The 23,664-nt window shown below is 51.4% G+C and overlaps 1 protein-coding gene across 1 annotated transcript in view; it reads right to left on the reverse strand.

Annotated features, from left to right (window-relative positions):
- Positions 1-23,664, reverse strand: part of USP40 (ubiquitin specific peptidase 40) — a 60,939-nt gene that overhangs the window by 2,915 nt on the left and 34,360 nt on the right. The window contains exons 17-27 of the mRNA XM_090285046.1: positions 22,560-22,617; positions 18,317-18,370; positions 17,525-17,613; positions 16,276-16,362; positions 13,036-13,072; positions 11,394-11,458; positions 9,593-9,667; positions 6,535-6,661; positions 4,863-4,957; positions 3,449-3,567; positions 474-539 (exon numbers count right to left, since the gene is read on the reverse strand). Coding sequence (XP_090141172.1) covers positions 474-539; positions 3,449-3,567; positions 4,863-4,957; positions 6,535-6,661; positions 9,593-9,667; positions 11,394-11,458; positions 13,036-13,072; positions 16,276-16,362; positions 17,525-17,613; positions 18,317-18,370; positions 22,560-22,617 — 872 coding nt within the window. The remainder of the gene's footprint in view (positions 1-473; positions 540-3,448; positions 3,568-4,862; positions 4,958-6,534; positions 6,662-9,592; positions 9,668-11,393; positions 11,459-13,035; positions 13,073-16,275; positions 16,363-17,524; positions 17,614-18,316; positions 18,371-22,559; positions 22,618-23,664) is intronic.

The following is a 23,664-nucleotide window of genomic DNA, read 5'->3' on the forward strand; positions in this document are numbered from 1 at the left end:
CTGAGCCCACAGCAGTCGTGTGGGAGGCGGCAGGGACAGAGAGGTGGGGGTGGGGGTGGGGGGCTGGGCCGCCTAACATGGGGCGGGGTGGGGGTTCCCAGCACGGCCACAGCAGACGCTGTGACGCGGGCGGGGGAGAGCGGCGGCGGGTGCTATGGGAAGGAGCCACGGGCTCCCCGTTGGGAAGAGAGGGCGCTGGAGAGACAGGTGGCGTGCTGACAGCCGAGAGAGCAAAGGGACCCTCTACAGGAGAAGGGACGGGGCGGGGGGGGGGGGGGGGAGGGCCTGCAAGGTCGCTGCGGGTTCTGTGTGCACCAGGAACAATTCACTCCCGTTTTCACAGACGCACAGACACAGACACATGTCTAGAGCACAGTCTGTGTGAAGGCGCCAGACTCCTGAGAAGCAGTGATTCTGAAGGAGCCGCGCACGGTGCTAAGGCGTGATTTTGCGTGGGTTTCAGGACGACTCACCCTAAGCGTTCCTCCTCCTGAAGGGGCTCCAAGCAGACCTCAGTCCTCCTTCCCACTTTGTGTTCCCTGACAAGCAGTGGAACCAAATAGTGAGTGACATCATTTAATTTTATGAAACATTTTGTCAATTTAAGCTTTCTTCTTCAGCAAAATACCATACGGAACACTCAGAATTTAGACGATGACCAGCTGTACTCCAACAAACTGGACGACGTACAAGAAACAGGTAAGTTCCTAGGAACATGCACCCTACCAAGGACGGATCATGAAGAAAGAGAAAACCTGAACAGACCGAGTACTGGCAAGGAGACCGCACCAGAAGTCAAAGTTCTCCCAACAAAGGCAAGTCTAGGGCCAGACGGCTTTCACTGACGAGCTCTCCCAAACGGGAAAGAGCAGCGGCTCCCCTGCTCAGGCACTTCCGGGCCTGTGTGACGAGGCCAGCATCACCCTGGCATCGAGGCAGGCAAGGCCGCGCTAAGAAAACACACGGCTAGTTAGTATCTGAGGAGCACAGACACAGACGCCCTCAACAGAACAGGAGCCCACCTTCGCCGCACACCCAAAGGGCCACCCCGTGACCAAGTGGGATCAGGCCAGGGGTGCACAGCTGTGTCAGACACCTGCCAGCCGGTGAGTGTGGCCCCCACATCGACAGAATTAAGGGTAAAAATCATACAATCATCTCAACAGATGCAGAAAAAACACGACACAGTTCAGCATCTCTTCATGCTGAAAACCAACAATACAGAGGAAACGCACATCAGGAAGGTCACACCCGACAGGCCCACAGCTCCCATCACACTCTGTGGAGAAAACCTCGAAGCTTTTCTTCTAGGATCAAGAACCAGACCGGGAGGCCCACTTCTGCATGCTTATTCAGCAGGACTGGAGGCCTAGTCAGAGCAGTTAGGTAAGAGAAAGAACAAGATGCCCTTGGATCAGAAAGGAAGAAATGAAGTTTCTATTTGCGGATCACATAGTGTTATACTTAGAAAATCTTAAGAGACTACATCAAAAATATTAAAACCAATAAACGTATTCAGTAAACTTTTAGGATACAAAATCAATATACAGAAATCAGCTGCATTTTATACACTAACAACTATCACAAAACAAAAAATTTTAAAAATCCCATTTACAACAGCATCGAAATAAAAAAGTACTTAGGAACACGTTTAGCTGAGGAGATGGAAGATGTGTCCACTGAAAAGTATAAGAATTTGATGAAGGGACCTGACAAAGACACAAATAAATGCAAAGATACCCCGTATTTGTGGGCGGGAAGAACACTGTTAAAACGTCCATTCTTCCCAAAGTGACCTACCTACAGGTAAGACGGAGGCATCTCGCTCCCTGATTTCAAATTCGGTTACAGAGCTCCAGTGATTAAAACTGGCCTGAAAACAGGCAGGGACCAATGACAGAACACAGGCGACCCCAGAAACAAACCCGCACATTCACGACCAATTAACGCATGACAAAGGCCCCATGGATATGCAAGGGAAGAGGACAGTCTCTTCACACGGGGCTGGGAACATGGGACAGCCTCACGCAAGAAGAATGGAGCTGGACCCCCACCTGACTACGTACACCACACGCACAGATCAACTCAGAGTGGGGTACGACTTGGACTGAAGACCCGAGACCATCAAACGCCCAAGAACGCAAGCGGGTGAGCGCCGAGGCCCCTTGGCACTGGTCTCAGCCGTGATGCTTTGGATCTGACACCCGAGCAAAGGCCACAAAGGCACCGACAGGCGAGTGGGACCACATGAGACCGAAGCTGAAAGCTCGGCACAGCAAAGGAAACCACCACGGGAAGGCCGCCTACAGCGCGGGAGAGCGCACTTGCGAGTCACAGGTACCCGCAGGGGTAATACCCACAGGGTATAAAGAACCCCACAACTCAACAGCAGAAACCCCAAACAATCTGATGGGAACGTGGGCGGAGGAAGCGAACAGACATCTTCCCAGAGAAGACGAACTGGCGGCCAGCGGGCAGTGAGCAGGGGCGCTCCGTCACCAGGCGGAGGGCACGCACAGCAGAACCACGGGAGCTCAGCCCGCACCAGCCGGGACGGCCCGTCGGCGAGTCCGCCAAGGACAGTGGAGGTGAGGACGCGGAGGACGGGGGCCCGTGCGCTGGCGCAGCCGCCGTGGGGAACCGTCTGAAGGTTCCTCAGAAAACGAAACAAGAGGACGGCCGACGGATCCGGCAGCCCCACCTCTTCAGGCCACCGAAGAACTACCCGCACTCCCGCGTCCAACTGCAGCTCCTTCACAGCGGCCAAGACGTGGGGCAACCTCGGCGCCCAGCAGCGAAGGAGGGGACGCGGTGGGGCCGGTGCGCGTACGCACGCACGGACGAGACTCGCTCAACCAGGAGAAAGGACAGGCTGCTGCCGGCCACCACAGGACGGGCCCCAGGGCACTGCGATGAGTAAGGTCACGTCAGACAGAACGACAAGGACGGCACGGGAGTCACCTCAGTTCAGAATCTAAAACGTCACAGCAACAGAGAGTAGAACGGGGGTGACCGGGGGCCGGCAGCGGGGGCGGGGAGAGGCTGGTCACAGGGGGCAAACCCGCAGTGACACGGTGAGCGATGCACACACAGCACGGTGGGGACGGCTCATGACACCATCCCATGTGAGTGACAGCCGCTCAGAAAGCCCGCATTAAACGTCTTGCCCACGAAGACAACACGGCAATCACGGGCTGCGACGCAGGTGCCCGCCCATGCTACGGTGGCGGTCACTCAGGCGAACAGGCCGTTTGCCTTACGCCGACGCGGCGCCGCCCCAGGGACAGCCCAGCAACGCCGGGAGAAGGGCCCCCCGAGGCCGTCCGGCCCCGGAGCGAACACACGCAGCCACGTTTCGTACTCAGTGCGGAAAGCGGAAGCTGTCTCAGAGCTGGGTTCACGGTGCGGGTGGTACCCCGCGGCCTCCCCCCGGGCGGGTGGGCCCTACCTGAGCCGCTGCTGGTCGTCCCGCAGGAGCCTGCCGGGCCGCTGGCTGCCCGCCGCCCAGGCCCGGAGGAAGGCCGGCGACGGGACGGGGAGCTCCGACGCGGCGGGCAGGGCCAGGGCCTGGAGAGAGACAGACACCGTCCGCGGTGAAAGCGCTGCCAGGCCCGCGGCGCTGCCTTCCGGGAAGGACGGAGCGCTGCCCGGGGGCGTCGGAGGGAAGGCGCGTCCTGGGCGACGACAGTGCCTGCTGTGCAGTCTCAGGGCCCCTCGCACACGGCCAGCCCCGAGGAGTCCCTGTGTTTCTCTGTCCTGAAACCGGCGTGAGAGAAGGGGGTTCCCAATCTCTCAGTCTGACCCAAAAGCTCCTTTTTAATCACCACGCTTTAGAAAATGAAACTTTGAGGTTAATTTCCGTGGGAGTGTCACTCGCACGCACAGGGTCACTGGCAGAAGCGGGGACCCACCTTCAGCTTCTGCCGTGTGACTCTAACAGCGTTTGCTCGGCCGAGGAAAGGACTTTTGAAATATTTCAAAATCTTTGGATCCTACTGCTAAGCCCCAATGGCTCAACTAGTCTGGAGTAGATAACATTTGTATTATTTAGGTTGTAGTATATAAAATAGCCAATATTCATCCATTTCCCACCTAAAAACAGCGCTTTGGTGTTTTCCAACTCAATACAAGAAAAGTCATTTCCTACTTGTTCTCGTGAGAAAGAAACCATTTTTTTTTTTTTAGGGAGGTCATTTCATACATTGAGGACACACAGGTCAAATGTCAGTGACTGATATTCGTATCATCTGCCCCCACACTTTTCCCTTAGGAGGAAGAAGGGGTGTCCACTTCAGTCCCACAGTGAAAGAGGCTTCTGAAGCATTTAGTGCTCACTCAATCCGGCCGTCCCAGCTGGACAAAAGCTTTCTCTGTGAATGTTAACGCACTAGAAGACACTGAAATATCGAGTTTAACACCCGAACACAAGGCTGACGTCCTGACCTCCGTGGGAACTGGTAACACCCCTTTCAGCTACAACGCACAGCATGTGGGTCCCAGTGACACAGACGATGTAAATAAGGGGTGAACTGGAGCCTTACTCATGTTCCCACGAACCACGTTTACCTAAAAACTAAAACAAACACAGCGGCAGGCCACCGAGGAAGTGCTCAGATGGAAGCACAGCACGCCTGTCAGGGGCCTCGCAGAGGGGGGACCTCACAGAGGGGGGACCTCGCAGAGGGGGGCCGGAGCTGCGGACCGTGCACGCCGCCTGCTGGGCGCTCCCCGCTGCACGTGGCATAAATCACACGCCCCATCAGAACAGACCGCAAGCGAGGGGACAGGAGACGGGAGAGCAGGTCACTGTCTCCCCGGAAGGACCCAGATCACCGCCACGTGTGCTGCGGGAGGGGTCTGACCTGAGACTTGAGCTCCGCCAAGGTGGCATCTTCGGAGATCTCCACGTCTCCCAGGTAGCGGAGGGAAGTGTCCGCGCGCACGTCACCAGGAGCCCCTACAAAGGACAGCGCTGAGTGTCTGAGGGGAGCTTGAGATGCATTTAGTTGACATTTCTGAAACAGAGGCCACGTTTCAATGTCGTAAATACTTCTAGCACGGTTGCATCCGTGAACCCCGGTTTATGAGTTCCCTGAATCTGCGCCGCCCAACTCCGGAGGGGACGTCCCGCCTTGTCACGGCAGCCGCGGTCCCGGAGCTCCCTCACTGGGACGGGCTCGGAGGGTTTACACGTGTGCTGCCGCCCTGCCTGGCGGGGACGCCGCTGGTAGGAGGCGCTGCCCTGATCTTTATTCCGCCTTCCCGTCGCCTCTTGTCCCACTCACCCCAACTTGCTTCCTTTTTGTCTGTTCTCTCGGGCACATAAAAGAACAGGACGGCCAGGGAGGGCAGGCCAGCACGCCTCTGTCCGTCCAGCGCCGGGTCGGGTGGACACACACAGCAGGTGTTTACTGACTGCAAGGATCCTTATACATTCATTTGTGTGTAAAAGGGGAAATAAAACGCTCTCTCATCTACCATTCTGGATATAAAAGCTGGAAACTAACTTCAAAATTCAGAATAATTTAATAACTCATTTTTGCCTTCATTAAATGTCTTTGTCTATTGCTGGGCACACTGCTAATATATAACAAAATTAGATCATAAATAAATTAAGCAGAAAAGCTTCATGTTGTTATAAAGAAGGACTATGAATAAAATGAACCTGTTTCTTCCCTTTCATGGAGAAACACCGATTAAACATGCTTTTTACGTCCATAGCCAACTCTGTATATAATTATTGTTCTATTACCAAAGCATGTTTAGAATTAGCTAACATAATCTAATATAACCCAACCAAAAAATAACTTAATGCCAATTTCATAACTAACTCAACATTAAAATATTTTATTGCTCGAAACATATACTCCTAACTTCAACGAGTAAGCACATAGAGTTTGATTCATTTTCAGAAGAGGTTTAAACAATAAAAAATATAAATGTAGGATACTTAACCCCCCCAAAGCTAAATAATTAGGTAAAGCATGACTTAAAAATACATAGAGCGTTGGTCCTACTAGATTTCTATCCACAGTGACAAAGGAGACTGATCGGTGCCGTCTTTGGAACGAAGTGGAAGCCGCCTGCACAGGGGAAATTCAAAGGCTCTGCCAGTGACACCTGAATTCCACCTGTGGGGGCAGCTGGGAGGGGAGGTGGTGCGCCCCCACGGTCCTGTTTATTCTTGGGCGGCAGTGAGAGGGGGGACGCCCGGGGCAGTTCCTGCAGCTGGGGTGGCGGCAGAAGGAACGGGAGCAGGAGCGGCGCAGGGCACGGGCAGACTCCAGCTCTGGCTCTGTCCTGGGGCTGCAGGACTGTGACATGAGCCTCAGTGTCCTGGTCTAGCATGATCAGTGAGGCCACTGGTCATATTGCCATGAGAACCTTGAGAGATGACACACAAACATCCCTTATGTAATGTAAGGAGTGTGACGGGTTGTACCTGACGGAGGTTATAAAGCGCAGCACAGATGCAGGACGGTGTTACCGCTGTGGAACGGCTTACGGATGAAACGGGTTCTGCCTTGTTCTCACCTGGGGTGGGAGCAGCTCTCCAGGCCCCACCCTGAGGGGCGGTGCAGTTCCTCTGGTCCTGACAGCTCTTCCCCTGAGCCGCGGGTCCCCAAGGCTGGTACCACCACACGGGCACCTTCAGGAAACCCTGGAGAATGGAGCATTTCGAACTGTTGTGATGTACACAAGTGAACTTCCACTTCTACACCGATGGGAAGAAACATCTTGATAACAGAACATGCTCCCGAATTTGTTTTTCCCTTTATATGTATTAACTGCTATACGAGGTCTGTCCAGGAAAAGTCCAGCCATTGTTAATATAAAGAGAATGGTTTGCGAGACACTGATGTCACGTGGCAGCCAAGGGGAGTGGACTGGCATGTGCATGTGTGAACAATGACGACTTCACTGTACTAGTCAGTGGGGGCAGTAGACACCATTGAGTGAGTGTGAGTGCTGTGTGGCCGTCACATTCAAAATGACTGAGCGAGTAGAGCAACGAATCTGCATCCAATTTTGCGTTAAGCTTGAACGTTCCTCTGCGGAAACTATTCAGGTGACTCATAGGCCCCAGCTGTGGGCACCTGGTGACCAGCAGCTTCATCACAAGACACTGCCTCATACCTCACATCTCATGCAGTTTCTGGCAAAACATCAAATCACCCAGGTGACTCAGTCCTCCTACAGCCCAGATTTGTTGCCCTGTGATTTCTGGCTTTTCCTAAAACTAAAAACACTTTTGAAAGGGAAGAGATTTCCGACCATCAATGAGATTCAGGAAAATACAACAGGGCAGCTGATGGCGACTGGGAGACCTGTGTGAGGTCCCGGGGTGCCTGCTTTGAAGGGGACTGAGGTGTCATTGTCCTGTGTACAGTGTTTCTTATATCTTGTATCTTCAATAAATGTCTATTTTCCATAGTACGTGCCTGGATACCTTCTGGACAGACCTCATATGTTGTACTTGTTAATTGTTTTTACCATCAAAAGTTTAAGTAATAAAAATCACACTAAATGTTCTTTGCTCGGAAGTATCTCAGTAGCTGCAATAAATGAAAGTATAAACAAAACACCAACACGTGTGACAGGACCGGCCACGGAAACGCGCTCAGGCGCCGCCAAGCAGCATGAACCCGACGCGCAGGGTTCGGGCCGCTCTCACTCACTCGGGCTCCCAGAGGACCCTCAGAGCGCCAGCCCGTGGCCTGAGCCGGAGGCCACCGCCTTAAACACACCCCGCCACTTCAGTGTGACTAATTTAACTGGTCCCCCCCCACCCCCCAGCTGCCAGAGACCTTTAATAGCTTTATTAGGGATTAAAGGTGGCGTTTCAGTGCTCGGTTTCCAACAGAACACGAGAACGTGAAAAAAAAACATACATTTTTAAAAATATATATTTCAAAAAATGAGAATATTTTTCTATTTATTAAACAGGCAAAGATTAATAAATATATACTCCACCTCCAATCAATTAAATAAGTGTAAATCAAAACAAAATTCTATTTTTCACCTATCAGCTTGTCAAAAACCAGAAAGTCTAAAAATATCCTCTATGTTGTTGAAACTGGGTGAGCTGGTGGCAGGCGTATAAACTGTCGCAAAGCTTTGGGAGAATAACCAGACACTGTCACGCCGAAATGCCTGAGCCCTGAAGTGGCTGTTCCCGGGGAGGAGCTCGCCTGCTGACGGGCTGGCCCCTGCGCACAGAGCCACGGGCCGGGGCCGCCACCGCCAGCTGTGCACAGCAGGAGGCCGCAGCGGCAGACCCCGGAATTCATTCTGTAGACACGTACATGCGCAACGGCACATTTGTGTGTTTTTTGCAGTGTTATTTGTATCAACAAAAGATTAGAAACAACCTAAATCTGCAAGAAGAGACTGGTTAAATAAATTATGGTCCCTCCGTCCAGTGGGCGATACAAAAGCCATCACACAGACTGAGATAATGGTGTGCGCAATGACACAGCACACACATATATGGAGAAGGAATGTCTGTGTGAGTGCGTATGTGCTGCCTAGGGAGGGGGAGGGGTGCACGGAGGGGCTGGCGGCAGGGGGATACCTACTTTTCTTTGCCCGGCTTTTTAAACACTTTGAATTTTGTATCATCAGTATTTTCAATTCAGAAATTAACTTTAAAGGGCACGGTACAAAATACCACAGAATCCCAGGAAGTCATGAAAAAGAATAAGACATGTGCTGATATGAGGAGATACTGAAGGTATATTAAGTGAATAAAAACAAAAAGCAACAGGTGTAAAACACCTGTCTAGAATATGACCCCCTTTATGAAAACTTTAAAAAGGATGTGCATATATTTACATTCAGCATAAAAACAGGCATCCTTTTTCTTCTTCAAGAATATACGAAGAAAAATACATTAATTTATTGTGGCTCTTTCTGGGGAGGAAGACATGGGAGAAACTTGTTACCCGTTTTATAACCTTCTGTGCTGTGTGAATTTTCCAATCATAAGCAAATGGTAATCTGAGTGCTGGAATTTTGGGTCACTTTTTAAAAAAATCTTGACATGTGTCCACATTAAAAACACACTAATAAATAACGGTTGTAAAAAGCGGTAACACTCAGGGTTTGTGGAAGAGCAGGGACCTGGCCCTCACGCATCCTGCCGATGAGACTACATCCGGCACAGCTTTTCGGGAAAACAAGCTGGCAACATATATTATCGAGTCTTTAAAAAGTTTTGACTGCTTAATCCCATCTTTAGAACTATCTTAAAAAGGACTTGTTTTTAAGTACTACTATAAGAAAAAAATTTTAAACAAGCTAAATTTCCAACAATGGGATAAAGTGAATTAAACTGTGACAAGTCATACACTGGATATAATAATTGTTTTTGGATTTTGTGGTCAGGTTAAAAAATTAAATGTAAAAAGTAGAAAATAAAACTGCATACACGACTGATGGTACAGGAAGGGGCCCCTAAAGATGTGAAGTGCGGTACGTTCTTCACGACTGTCACAACGCGTCACCTTCCCACGGTGGGAACCTGCCACCTTTGGAATCAGATAACAATAACAGTTATTCACAAATGGTCTATTTAGAAGCAAAATCTTACCGGAGGAAGACGTTTTCCTTCAACTAAAAGCAAAGTGTCTCCAGAACGTATCCCAAGCCCTTTCAGCGTCGCGTCCTGGGAACACAGAAAGGCCGTTTGTCCCCCGTCACCTCTGCGGGGCACACACACACCACTGGCCTTTGTTTTGACCCCTATGCCTCTATTCCCCATGATGTAAATAAATGAATAGATAAGAGAGCAGATGTGGACGAGCAGGAAATGAGCTAGGCCTACAAAGCAGCCTGGCCTTCTACATTAAATCGTGGGCATGAGCTGCGCGTGCCCGAGAGACTAGCAGAGGGAGGGGAGAGGGCCAGGTGAGAAATGACGAGTCTCACTGACAGAGGATGAAACTCTGGTTCCTTCTAAAAGATGGGCTGGACTTGGGCAGCTGGGTGACGGGGGAGAGGGAATTTCTCATGGGAAGGCCAACAGTGCGGTCCAGCTTCTGTGAGGAGTAAGGAGAGCTCGCTTGGAGGAGGAGCGGAGGGACCAGACTGGTTGGTGTGGGCAGGCCCAGCTGGAGAGAAACAGAGAACAGCTGGGTCGGAGGGTGGTCACGGATGGGAGGGGTGTGGAATAGAAACAAAGGAGTTTTTAGTGCCTTTGAAAAAAGCCACCCAGGACTTCGGAGAAGGCGTTTTAGAAACCCACGTGGCTGCTACACACGTGGCACGCTGACGTGGGGACACCTGGGCTCAGGGACGCCGGTGTAGTGACTTAGGTAAGAGGCAAAGAAAAAAAAGGAAAAGGGAAAAGGTCTGACCCAGGAGGCCAGCCGTGGGCAGGGCCAGGAGGGAGGGGAGAACAGGGCTGTGAGGGCCGAGCCCACACCTGCAGGACGGCCGGGAAGCGGGGGACCACACTGCAGGCTGAAAAAGGCCCGGGTGGGGCAGGCAGGCAGCAAGTCTGGGAAGCGGAACCAGTTCTGAAGGTAATGTTTGCTCTACATGGTCCTAGTTTGATACCAACTTGGGACTTAATAGAGGAGAAAATGTAGAAACGGTATTCCTCTTCCGACACCCAAACTGTATGTCCTGAAGATTCTCTGAGGCCCACTTCTTACTCGGGCCAAGACTCAGGGGGGTCCCCTCTGTACTGTTACTGCTACACAGCAGTGTTCCAGGGGATGACCCCAGTACACCTGCTCAGAGCGGCCGCCACTGGCGTTCAGTGCCGCCGCCAGTCCCTGCACAGAAGCAGGCGGGCACAGTGGGGGCGGGGGGCCGACCTCGGCTGTCTCCCCGCTCTCACAGAGCTTCACTTCGGGGCTCCTTTGAAGGCCGTGGGTTTGGACAGGCCAGTTAATGCTATGTGGAGGACCAGTACGATGAACCAGGCCCCATGGGCCCTGTGATACACTGGTCCTCAGGCTACCCTACGAGTCTGGCCGGACCTGGAGACGCGGTTTGGATTGGAGCCTACGTGACTGGCTGGTAAGATAAACTCTGAGGTTAACATGTTCAGGTTTCGAAATTCAGAGCGTTATCTTCAAATTCTTTCATTAGTTCAAATGTCTTCTGTTCTCTGATGTCCTCTGCCTGCTCCTCCTAGGGACACAGTCTTTATCAAAAGAGGGCGTAACACAGACATCAGGAACGTGCCCCCGCGCCGAGACGCTCCCTCTGAACACTCACGTGACTGCGGGCGGGAGAAGTGAAAGCAGACCCAGGTAGAAACGTTTGTACGTTAAAGAGATTAAGGCTTTCCCTAGAATTATGAGTGAGCTGAGTATCTTGTATGAAAATACCAAGTAAACACAATCATTTTAAGAGAATAAAATGTATAAAAGTAATCTTACTTCCTCACATAAAGGCTCCCCAGCTTCATCGCACCAATCCATTTTTCGTAAATGCCACATGTCCCCTGTGAGAGAATAAAAACTGGAATGAAAAATAATTCAGAATGTTTCAAGAGTTTGTCTGGGATAACCTTTCTGGGTATATGAATAGCAAATGGGATATGATTTAATAATTACTTTTCTTTAAAAAAATTCTCTCTTTCAGAACATGAAAAAACTGTTGCCCCAATTTGGTTAATTTTCTCTCCACTCCATCAAGAGATGCGTAATTGCATATAATTAATGTATATTTGCATATAAAAATAACATTTGCTACTATTATATGATAGTACATTTTGCCTTTATTATTCACATGCACACACATCACAAGGTGGGGTGTGTGTATCTCTAAGTGTAGACTTTCTTCTAAAAGCGTGCGGCTGAGTGTCACGCCGCTGTCCCAGCTGAAAGAACAGGCTAACCTTGCTCAGCAGCTGGGGAAGTGCACGACAAAGCGGGGCCTATCCAGTTAGTGGGGAATCTAACAAAAACAGTGCCGTCCAGAACAGCATGTTCAGTGAAGCTGGTATAAATAACATTCATACATGGCAAACAGTCTCTAATTAGATCTCTGGTTTTCACATGCTTGCTGCACTGAGGCAACGGGGAGGGGGTTTTGGAGGAGGAGGAGCCGAGTGGAGCCGACGCTGGGACCCTGGACAGGAAGGAGAACAGCGCTGTCTCTCCGACAGCCGCGGCCGCCCCCCGCCCCGCCCCCTGAAGGAACTGTGCCTAAGGAATAAGCATGATCGCCTGTTTATCCCACACAGGACACAGGGCTTGAATCCCAGTAACTCTTCTTTGCAGACCCTTTTTGTCCTTAGTTCTAGATTTTGATACAGTAAGACTTGTGTGAGTATCTAACTTAACCCAAGCACGTTCCTTGAAAGACCAGCGCCAGTACGTTACAAGCGAGCACCGGCCCTCAGGGGGCAGCCAGGTCGGGAGGCTTGAGCTCTGGATGGGGGAGGCTACGCACATGGCCGTTGTCAGCCTCCCCGTCCCATCTGTGTGTGTGTGTGGGGGGGGGGGCGGTGGGCGGCGGGTGGCGGTGAGCCTGCGCGGGAGACTGGTGTCGAGGACACGGCTCCGGGTGGAGCTCCAGTGCGTGTCCCGGCCCCGCCAGAGGCTGAGGATGGCGCCGCCCTGCCGTGGACGCGGTCTGATGTCTCGCCCGGCTCACTGGCACGACCCTCTGGGGAGCTCCTTCAGAGGCCCTGATGTATGTGCCCACTCACACTCCGGTCCCTAGTCCACACCTCCAAGCTGCTGGCATGACGCACAGTCCCTGACGCTCGGCCCCAACGAGGTTTAGAAAACCAGTGAGAGGCCTGGGCGACCAGAGGGTGCAAACCTCCGCCTGCCCTCGGCCGCGCCTCTGCGGGACCCGACCCAGGCCCCTCCCTCGGGGGCGGCTAACTCACACCCCTGTGCTTTCAGCTGCACACCAGCACTGGGAGAACTTATCACGTGCACACAAGTGTCACGTGCCGCAGACCACCCTGGGGGAAGAAGTTGGACACGTTTGCGTGAGGCTTGTAAACACTTCCCTGCAAGCAGAGGACGTGGGTAGGATTACATAGCGTCACGGCCTGCAACTTACCGGGAAGGCCGAGTTTCTCCAGCATTAGCTTTAAACACTGTAAAAAAAGATATGCCCGTTAGTTTTGTTTCTGACAGTCCGATCATATAATGATTCTCGAATAGATGGAGTTGTACACAGTTAGGACAATGGCTGAGTAGGCCCTCCTTCTGAAGAGCTGCGTGGAGCCAACTCAGGAGGGAAGGACAGTTGCCTGTGTCTGTAACCAGGACTAATTCAAAGTTTTGTTCATCCACCTCCAGGTGTGTAGGATGACTTCCTTTTTATGAAGACTAACATTTTGATTAGTTAGGCTGACTTCCCAGATGCACACTAGACTTGGAGTCCTGTAGAAGGTGCTCAGCCTGCGTGGCGCCCACGCCACACGTGCAAGGGAAGACCTGTGCAAGCCGCGACCCTGGAACAAGGCAATAAACAAGCCACGGTAACAGAAGTTTAAATAAAACAAAGATTATTCCTCTGGGGTGACGGCAGAGGAGGCAGTGGGGCAAACTTTGATGGCAGAACCAAAAGGATTTCCTGGGAAGCGGGATATGAAGTAGAAAGAAGAGCGTCAAGGTGACTGGAGGTTGTGGCTTAAGCAGCAGAAACGGGCCATCGCTGGTGAGGGGGACATGGGCGGAAGCTACGCCAGGAGAAGACCTGCAGGCCACAGCGGGGGTGGTAACACTGCGGCGACAGGACCCCAGGAGCAGCTGGGTGGGTGCGCGTGGCGTGGCGCCCTGGGGCGAGGCCCCGTCTGAGACGTGAGCACTGAGGTCGAGAGACGAGGGACGAGGAGACAGCAGCCTGCGAGGGGCGGGAGGGGACACGTGAGGAGCCGTGGTCTCCTGGAAGCAGGTGCGCAGCGCTGCTGGGAGTGAAGGCGAGGACACGCGCTGCTCCGGGACAGGGCGGCCAGCGGCGTGGTGGGCGCACATGTGCCCGCAGCGGGTCCACAGAAAACGGGGAGCAATTGCCCATCGTTCCTCTGAAAAGTTTCCTGGTTTTCTTTCATTGGAATTAAAACAGAAAACAAAAAAAGACCCTGACTAAAATTCAAAGACAAATGAAAAACCCCCAAAATATTTATAGCATGAAACAAAGGGCAAAAAGAAAAACTTACTAAAAAGTGTTTTCTCATGGAAAACTTCAGACACATGCAGAGGGTGGCAAAAGGACCTCAGGGGTGCGTCACCCAGTCCCAGCTCCTGCGGTGGCCTGTCCTGCTTGTCGGTGCCAGCCTACTCCCCGTCTTGACCCCACGATACCATTTCATTTATTAAAACTCACAGAAAGAGTACGATTCTTTTAAAAAACATAACCCTAAGACAAGGATGGCATTTTTTAAAAGTTAAGGGTTCCTTCATAATAAATACCCAGTCAGCACTCACACTGCCCTGCTTCCTCCCCTGAACTCCTGCTCTGGTCTGCAGCCAGGGCCAAGCGCAGCGGCACACTGTCCCTGTCCCTCCTGACGACACTCTGCCCCCGCCATGAACGTCAAAGAGGAGCCTGCCACCTCGGGCCTGTGGGCACTTACCACGTCCCTCGGTCCTGCCCTCCTTACGCACTGGGAGCCCTTGGGCTGTTTCTTCGGGATTTTGGGGGGCAAGGAGAGTGTGGGCATTGTTTTAAATGTTTACAATGCTCGGGTGTTGCTCTTTGAGTTGCTAGCAGGCTTTCAGGATCATGGCCTAGACCCACTAACTCATTCGGGTTGAAAAACCGCGAGAGTCTAAGATTCTTCCTTCATGCTCTGGGCTGGGATCTCCTACACAAAACCTGTTATCCAGTTGGCTGCCCTGCAGTGTCGCCTGCAAAACAGAAGCAGGATAGACACTTGCTTCCTCCCTTCACGCTTCCCCAGTGTTCACTTGGTTACCCACGTGTGACCGATGGCCGGGGCAAGCCCCAGGGCCACGTGAGCGCGTACATTTTCTGCATCGGGTTTTCTGCACCGCCCCCACCGCGGTCCCACAGCCCCGCCTTTGGCCAGCGGCGCCTCTTCGGGTCGGCCCTCGGCTCTGCCACTTCCCTGCGCTCTGCTCTGACCAGGGGCCCCTGCCTGTCTTACGCTGTCCAGACCCACCCAGACCCAGAGCCAGGGCCAGCCCCGGCATCTCCCTGTCGGGAAGGGCACTGAGCGACCACTTCCGGGTGCCGGGCCGCTGCTCCCACCAGCTGGCGGCAGTTCGAAGCTGTTTCAGGGGAGGACCTAAAAACCTGTTTGTTTAAAGAAAAGACACAGCACGTCCATCTGACCTGACTCAGATCTGAAGCACAGGCTTTACTTGCCCGTGCTGATGCTATTCTGCCTCCAGTTTCCAACACGGAGCGTCCCAGCTCTCGGTGACACCAGCGGAACTCTGTGCTCTCTCTCTCTCTCTCTCTCTCTCACACACACACACAAATATTCACGCCTCCGTATATGTGATTACGTGTCTATGTAAAGTGCAGACACAAAGGAAATATGCCAAATGTTGACATTAGTGGGATAAGGGATAATGAGGGGCTTTAACCTTTTCTTTAAATCCCTTTTGACATATCCCAAATTTCTACAATCAACAAGTAATACTGATAATACATAAAAAATAACGACAACATAAAAATTCCAGCTGGTGCACCAGTTTTCAAGCTCCCAAAACTATCCCTTTGGTGAGTACACAGGATTCTTTAAAGTACAAGGGGGCACCCCCAAAACCCAGAATTACCTTCTGCAGTCCAGACACCCCCCACTAGGTGAGTTCTAGGAACCCTCTGGATCAGGGCCCGGCTGGCGGTGTGAGAGGCTGTGTTTGGCTTCAGTGAATGTTTTTGCCCATTTCACAACGGGTGATTTACGAGCAGACCTGCCCACATGGTGCTGAATGCTCAGCAGTTTTTAACCAAAAACAGCATGACCCCCACGCCCCACCCTCCCTATTTACCTGATCTCACCCTAAGTGACTTTTTCTGTTTGTTTCCTCAGATGAAAAAAGTCCTCAAAAAGAAACCTTTTGATGATGAGGAAGAGGTGAAACAAAAAATAGCAGAAGCACTAGAAGGCATCAAAATCGGCGAGTTCAAAAACTGTTTTGAGCAGCGGAAGAAACGTCTTGACAGGTGTAGTGCATCGAATGGAGAGATTCTGGGTTTTTTTTCGGTCCCCCACTCGAATGTCAGGGAAACTCTAGCCTTAGGACCTCAAAATCCTACTGCAGGTTCCCACTGTTCCCCACATCACACACCCACAGACGCCCCAAAAGGAAAATTACTTACATCTCTCACACATATTGTTTCTTCTACGATGATTTCCATCTCTGTCCCAGGCTGAATGTCACTGCTCACAGCAAAAAACAGGAACAGCTAGATCAAGACAGAAATATGAATGCAACTTAACTGAAATTTAAAAATTCTACAGATGTATTATTTACTTCCAAAAAAGAAAAGCCAATATAATCCATGAAACGTCACGTAAAAACAAGATTGCTGGGTAATTTCATGTTGCAGCTTAAACAACCGCGACGACCGAGCCACGTACGCGGGTCATCACCGACGCCCTACTCCCGCAGACGTCTCTCTCGGGCACCATTTATTCTCCCACGACCCCATCTGTCCCCTGGTCACTCCTCACAGGGACCTGCAGTCACTCCGCCCCGGAAGCATGAGCTGCGCTGTTTCTGAGCCGTGTCTCCAGGTACGAGAACTCCCAGGACCGCGGAGGAGAGAACACGTCTGACCCTGCAGGCCCGCTGTCCCCTCTCGCTCGGCGTCGCGAGCCACGCCCCCCTGCTCTCGGCCTGTTGGGCACGGTCTGCTCGAGTCCAGGGAGGGACTGAGAGGAGGGCTCGTGGGGAAGCGAACGAAGTGGCTCCAGAACCAGGGACCCTGACGGGGACCTAGCCGAGCCCGACAGAGGCTTAACAGGAAGGACCTAAACACGACCTCGGGGCCGTAACAGACTTTCCTGAGTAGGAGGGGCTCCTGGCGAAGGTCCGCCGGATGGAATTTACACCGGAAAGGGACCCTGGGGAAGACACAGCTGCTGGCGACTACTTATTCCTGCAGAGTGACTAAGTGCCACGCTGACACGCTGTCCCTCACTGCACCCAGCGCGCTGCTGGCTGTCACCCGTTAGGCTGCGCGCCACGAGGAGAGAAAACGGGGCCGGCTGCAGCTGCGGGTGCTGCGGCCGCGGGGTGGCCGGCCGCACGGGGGCTGGTGGTGGGGAAGGCACGTCCCAGACTTTCCGAGATGTGGGTGAGAGTGGCAGCTGCTCAGCTTTAAAGATCCCCCTGACCACAGCATTTTCACAGGAAAGGAACCTTATGAATATGCTTTGACGTAATATTTTTAATTTAAACACAAAGAACTGTATAACCATGTTCCTAAAATAAGCAGTTATAGCTGAAGGAAAAGAAAACTTTTAAGAACAACGTGGTACTGCAGCAGGTACGGTGCAGATTACAAAATGAAGCGCTGACGGCGGGAAGGTAGGGGTGTCGTCGGGCGACCGACCTCACGTTACCTGCGAGGGGGCCGGCGCTCTTCCCGCACAGAGTCCCAGCGAGCTCCCCATCTTCAGTCCTGCCTCCTTCAAAGTGTAACTGTCTGGCACTATAAATTGTGATGAAATAATGAATGTTATTAACTCCTATCTGTTTGGGCAAAACAATACACTAAAATCAAGTCTTCCTCTGAAAATCAAGAATGCCAGGAAGAAAAAGTTGCATTCCATGCAGAAGGATTACATACATTATAGTTATGTCTGGTTTTCAATTTCCACACTCCAGCGTACATTATTCTTGTTATCCGAACAACACTGTGAAGACCTCAGGGGCAGCTATGAATACTTGAGTCTTATTTATAAAAACCAAAAAGCCACTGTAGACAGATTCAAAGCAGACATTCTGAACTGATTCACGATGGACTGGCCTGTTTCAAGTGCAAAGGTGCTTTGGCGACAGCGGTCAATAATTAGACGTGATTACGTCCAACGACAAGATGTGTCACAGACTCTACTCCGTAAAGGGCCGCACACGCAGCCCTGGCAACCCCTTTAGAAATACAAGGAGCAGAGCCATGACCAAGGCGAGGAGCAGCGCATCAGAAACACAGGGGTTTCACTTTATAAAACTGAAGGGTTTGAGTTTTTGGTTACGATGTTCTGTCATATGTGAGGAAGACACCTACAAACCAATTCTGAAAGGGAATGTAAGAATATTAGGTACTGGAGCCATTATTTAAAGCAAAAGTGTTATAGAAAGTCAGACAGCAGATACGTGTGTGCCAGCTTTTGAGGGCTCCCAAAGAGACTCACCTGGACAGAGCAGCCTCCCGTCTCCATCCACAGGCCTCAGACAGCTGCTCCCGGCTACAAGGGGAGAGAGGCTGGTTAGCGCAGCCAACGAAGGAGGCGGAAGCCCCCGGCACGACGACAGCCCCCGCCGGCGTCCCGCGCGCAGGGGGCCAGAGCCGTCGGGAGGCCGCGCAGCCTGCAATGCAGCCTCAACCGCGGCAAGGAAAGGGCAGTTTTCTTGACCTTTAAATGTTTTCATCAAAACATTTAAGACTGTCAGTTATACACGCAGAGTGAAATGGAAAAAAACAACTGTGAAAGTAATACATTTACGCTGTAATTTAAACGACTAGAAACACTAATGATTAAAATGCTTGGCTTCTTTGCGAACAACTTCCAACGACAGTTTAAACAGGGGTTCCTCCCTGTCACAAGCTTACGGTTCAGTGAACGTGTCTTTCTGTGTCCCAGGGAACTGTCACCTCTGGATCAGCTCCAACATTCTATATTTTGTGCTTCCAACCTCATGAAGCATCTCCACGAGCTCCTCTGATGTGAAGTTCTTTGCCAGCGCCACTTCTGCTGGGACAGCTTCACCTTTCTGCCACAGCCACTGTCCTTACTTCTGGGGACACGTTCATGCTCTTATAAGATGCCCCGCGGGTCTGCCGCTGGGAGAGACGGATGCACCCCGTGCTGCCCGGGAGCAGGCGTCAATGCTCAGATGGCGGCGGTGGCGTGTGTTCCCTCTGGGGGGCCTGTGGGCTTCCTGTGCCTGCTCACTCACACCCAGCGGCGGCCGAAACCTGGCCGTGTTGCCGGGGACTCACGTCGTACAATGAACCATGGCAGCGGGAACCCGTGAGCTGTGCGGAGGCTGCTTCTATTTAAAAGGACAGGTGTTTTCACACCCATTCAATGGACCGAGGCCAGTGTGCCCGTTTGTGAGGGTGCAGGGGCCCTGCTCTGGGGGGGGAGCGCCAGGGCTCGCCCGGTAGAATTCTTACAGAGCAGGTATCGGTGGGGCCGCTGGGAGCAGTGGGGCCGGGATGGCGTGGGTCCTCGAAGTGCTAACTTCATTAGGCCTTGGCAGAATCTCTTACTGGATTCCTGAGTTCTACGTCTTATATCACAGGCACCTGAAAGGAGCATGTAATTCTAATACCAGGTTCCTGACAGCTGAGTCAGCTGATGAGAGAATTTTCCAATTGAAAAGGACATTTTAAATACCGTCTCCTTGAATTTCTGCTCCCTTTCCTTCAGAAAACACCGTGTCTCTGCCACGGGCCGGGCCCTGAACCAGAAGCTGCCCGCGTCTAAGGGGGGGGGGGGAACGCTCACCACCAAGCACAGGGGGCTGACAGCGCACACGTGGCGGAGAAAGCACAGGGCATCACGAGAGCGAAGCGGAGGTCAGGTGCGGGTGTGCGGTCAGGATGGCAGAGAGGTAAGCTTTCGGCCGAGACCCGACGGGCGATGCCGTCGGTGGGGCAGGGGCGCGGGGGAGAGAGCCCTGAGGGCGCCGGTGCACCGGAGCCCACAGAGGGCGAGCCCAGGACGTGTGCTGCGGGGATGCGGTGCGTGCGCAGGGCGTGCGGCCGGTGCGGGTGCGGGTGCGGGGGCTCGGGGCAGCTGCGCGATGGAGAGCAGGACGGGGCTGTGGGGTCTGACGCGCACACACCTCAGAGGGTCACCCGCCACAAGAACGGTTTGCAGGGGGGCCTGTGACACGGGGACACAAGCCATTCACTTTAATAAGCCACGTGCTTCCCGCCGACCTTTCCGAGGTGGGCTTTACTCCTAATCAGACACAGCCAGCAAAAGGTGTAAGAACGACTTCGCTCCCCGGCTGTGCGGGGCAGGCTGCCGGCCGTGCGCGCTGCCCCGGCCTGGGCGCCTGCCCTCACGCCCGCACACGGCCTGGACCACGGCAGCTACGGGGGAAGCCTTGGCCGGTGTAACTCTTCCCACTTCGTTTTTCCTCCCCAAATTGTTAGGGATGTTTAGGTTCTTTGGGTTTTCACAGAAAGAAAACCAGCCTGTCAATTCTCTCTCTCTCTCTCTCTCTCTCTCACACACACACCCCGCTAGGTTCTGAGCGAGATTGTAATGAATCTACAGGTTACTTCTGAGAGAATCAGCCTCTCGGCAATACCGTGCCCTCTGACCCGAGAACACGGCCCACAGCTCCATTTACTCAGGTCACAGCAATGTTTTCTGGTTCTCAGGGCACAGGTCGCACGCACGTTTATGAAATTTATCCCCAAGTATTTCAAGAAAACATCAGCAAGAGGAAGGGATAACCGACCATACGGGAAAACATATTTGCCAATGATACTTCGGACAGGGGATTGATCTCCAAAATATGTGGAGAGCTCATACGTCTCAACACCAAGAAGACAGAAAATCCAATTAAAAAATGGGCAAAGGACCTGAACAGACACTTCTCCAAGAGGACATACAGAGGGCCCATATGCACATGAGAGAATGTTCAACATCACTGGCCATCAGAGGCCCTGGCTGGTTTAGCTCAGTGGATTGAGCGTCGGCCTGCGAGCTAAGTGTCGCTGGTTCGATCTTCCAGTCAGGGCACATCAGAGAAGGAAAACTCTGACTCCAAAAAACCTCCGCTGCCTTGCGGCATACCTCTTCAGGGGAAAGGCTAAGGGAGTAAACCCCGACAGAAAATCCGGAGCCGGAGTCCCTAAGGCGGTTTGACGTTGTAGTCAACACCGGCAACTCCTGCGGCGCACCTGAAGCCAAGCTGTATTGACTCCGTCTTTCCCTTGGACCCTTCAGCTGCAAAGAGAGGGGGGGTCTGCTGCATGGGCAACAGCAGACCCTCCATATCACCCTGCCCAGGCTCTGTAGCTTCAGCGTCATCGCAAGATGTCGATTCAACACGGGAGGAGACAGATATGATGTCACTCCCGAGTCGGACTGCACAGCCATTCTCGGCGGTGCAGATAGACTCTTGAGAAGCTACACCATCGTCTCTCGAGACGGACGGCTGCCGACGACGACGATTTCAAGGTCTCTTGTCCCAAATGTTTCCTTAAGTCCCAGTAGATACACAGACAATGGGTCTTTGTGTACTGATCTGAATTCCCACTAAACTCATCTATTACTTCTGCTAGCTTCCTCACAGACCCCTCGGCCGTACAGACAATAAGCACATCACAGTGCTCACCGTCACGCTCACAGAGAACGTGAGCAAACACACCACGACAGCAGTTCACATTCACTAGCGTGGCCGTGGTCAAAACCAACAATTACAGCTGCTGCCAAGGGAAGGAGAAACTGTAACTGATACATTGCTAATTCAGCCACTTTGGAAAATAGTAGGGGAGTTTCTTATAAAGCTAAACATAAATCTGCCATTTGACACAGCAATTCCAATTCTGTATATCTACCCAAGAGAACAAAAACACAGGTCCTCACAAAGACAACGTTTATAGGACACTGGTTATAAAAGCCAAAAAGTGAATGTATCAACCACCTAGTGAATGAATAAACAAAATGTGAAATATTTATACAATGGAATGCTAGTCAGCGTAATAAAAAGGAAGAAATTACTGATACATGCTGTATCATGGATGAACCCCAAAATGGAATGCTAAGTGAAAGAAACCAGACACAAAAGACATATTAAATGGTTCCATTTATATGAAATGCCCAGAAAAGCAAATCTAGACAGAAAGCAGAGGAGTGTCTGCCAGGGGCTCGGAGTGCAAAGATATGCGTGAGGGACTGCCTGAGTGATGGAATGCTCTAAAACTCAATCACAGCGACGGCTACGGAGTTCTGTACGTTAACTAACAGTCACTGACCTCCACTGCGGACGGGCATTTGATGGGATGTAAACTGTACCTCAATAAGATTAACGAAAACCCAATGCCAAGTGAACAGTGAGTCTGGAGAACGCTATATGCAGAATGATAATTTATGTAAATGTAAAAATACAACATATGCATAAACATATACATATGGAAACATAATATAAACCACACGATACGCACACACAGACCAGACAGCCCCCCGGACCAGACGGGTCACCTCTGGGGAGGGAGAGCGAGTGGTCTGGGCAGGACGTGGCAATGTTTCACACGAACACAAACACATGGCAGAACGTTCACATCCGTCCATTTTGGGTGGTAGGTGCACGAGTTTTCCCTAAATGATTTTTTGTGCCCTCCCATAATTTTTCAATTAAAAATCAAAACTAAATTGAACCAAAAAACCAAAAGCAAACATAAATGATTACCTAGTTCCTTCATTAATTTTAATTCCTTTATGGCTTTAACTCGAATATCAAGCACCACCTAAAATAGAGAAATAAACTAATGACTGTGTATAGGTTGCAGACAGTGGGAGGGGAAGGAGGTGGAGACGGGGGGGGGGGGGATGTACATACGCAGACTGAGTCATCAGTTACCTAACGGGGGAAGTTTTCGCTTACTCGAAGGGAATTTTCCCCATCCCTGAAATTCCTTTTCTCTCTTCTACAGAGTAAAAACCAAAAACTTAGATCTTAATGGTTTTTACCAAAATAATGCAAACTGGAATAGAAAGGACTCCCACAGAAAATCGAAGAAACAATTCTAGCTAAAAAACAAAACACTGACAACCACTAACCTTTTTGATGAGAGGGAAGCAAAAGAAATTTCAGGTAATCACATTTCTTTTGGTTAAAAACAATGAATTCAGTGCCAATAATCATAAATAATATAAAAATGTACAATACTAATCCGAGGGCACTATTTAAAATGACTGTTTAAATTACTTTATTTTGAAGCTGCCTCTATAGGGCATAAAATTGTGGAAATTTAGGGGTAAAACTGATGTCAGCGACCCCCCACCCCCCTCCCAGGGCCCACACAATGGCTGGGAAGGACCGGGACGTCACCCGAGTGCCTTGCGTGGGTCAGGGTGGTGGGTCTCCTGGGCTGGTGGGCCTTACATTGCCCCTTTCACCACACCAACAGCTATTAATGCACCTTAAGAAACTACACTTCTCATAGGAAAAAATCATTCCAATGTTTCTTTCAATGTTACAGAAAAAAACTTAATGCCTTGAGACTCCATCAACACCAAAAGACGTTTTCTGAAACAGAGCTTAGGGAAACCCTGTCACCGTCCTCAGACGGGACTGAAGGGAGCCCTTTCCAAGGGAAGCTGGCTCCATACAGAGCACAGGGTATGACGCAGCCCAATTCCAGTTAAACTAAAAAAGTAGAAACAAAAACAACACAACACAAAAACAAAACATATATAACCTGGTTTAAAAAAATACCAGAAAGACCCATGAAGAGAGCATTTTATACTTTGCTATGTTCTGATAAGTGTGTATTGGCACTCTGATGTGGCAT

Source organism: Furipterus horrens, unplaced genomic scaffold (assembly GCF_987537825.1).
Source record: "Furipterus horrens unplaced genomic scaffold, mFurHor1.1.pri manual_scaffold_1, whole genome shotgun sequence".
Classification (NCBI taxonomy): Eukaryota; Metazoa; Chordata; class Mammalia; order Chiroptera; family Furipteridae; genus Furipterus; species Furipterus horrens.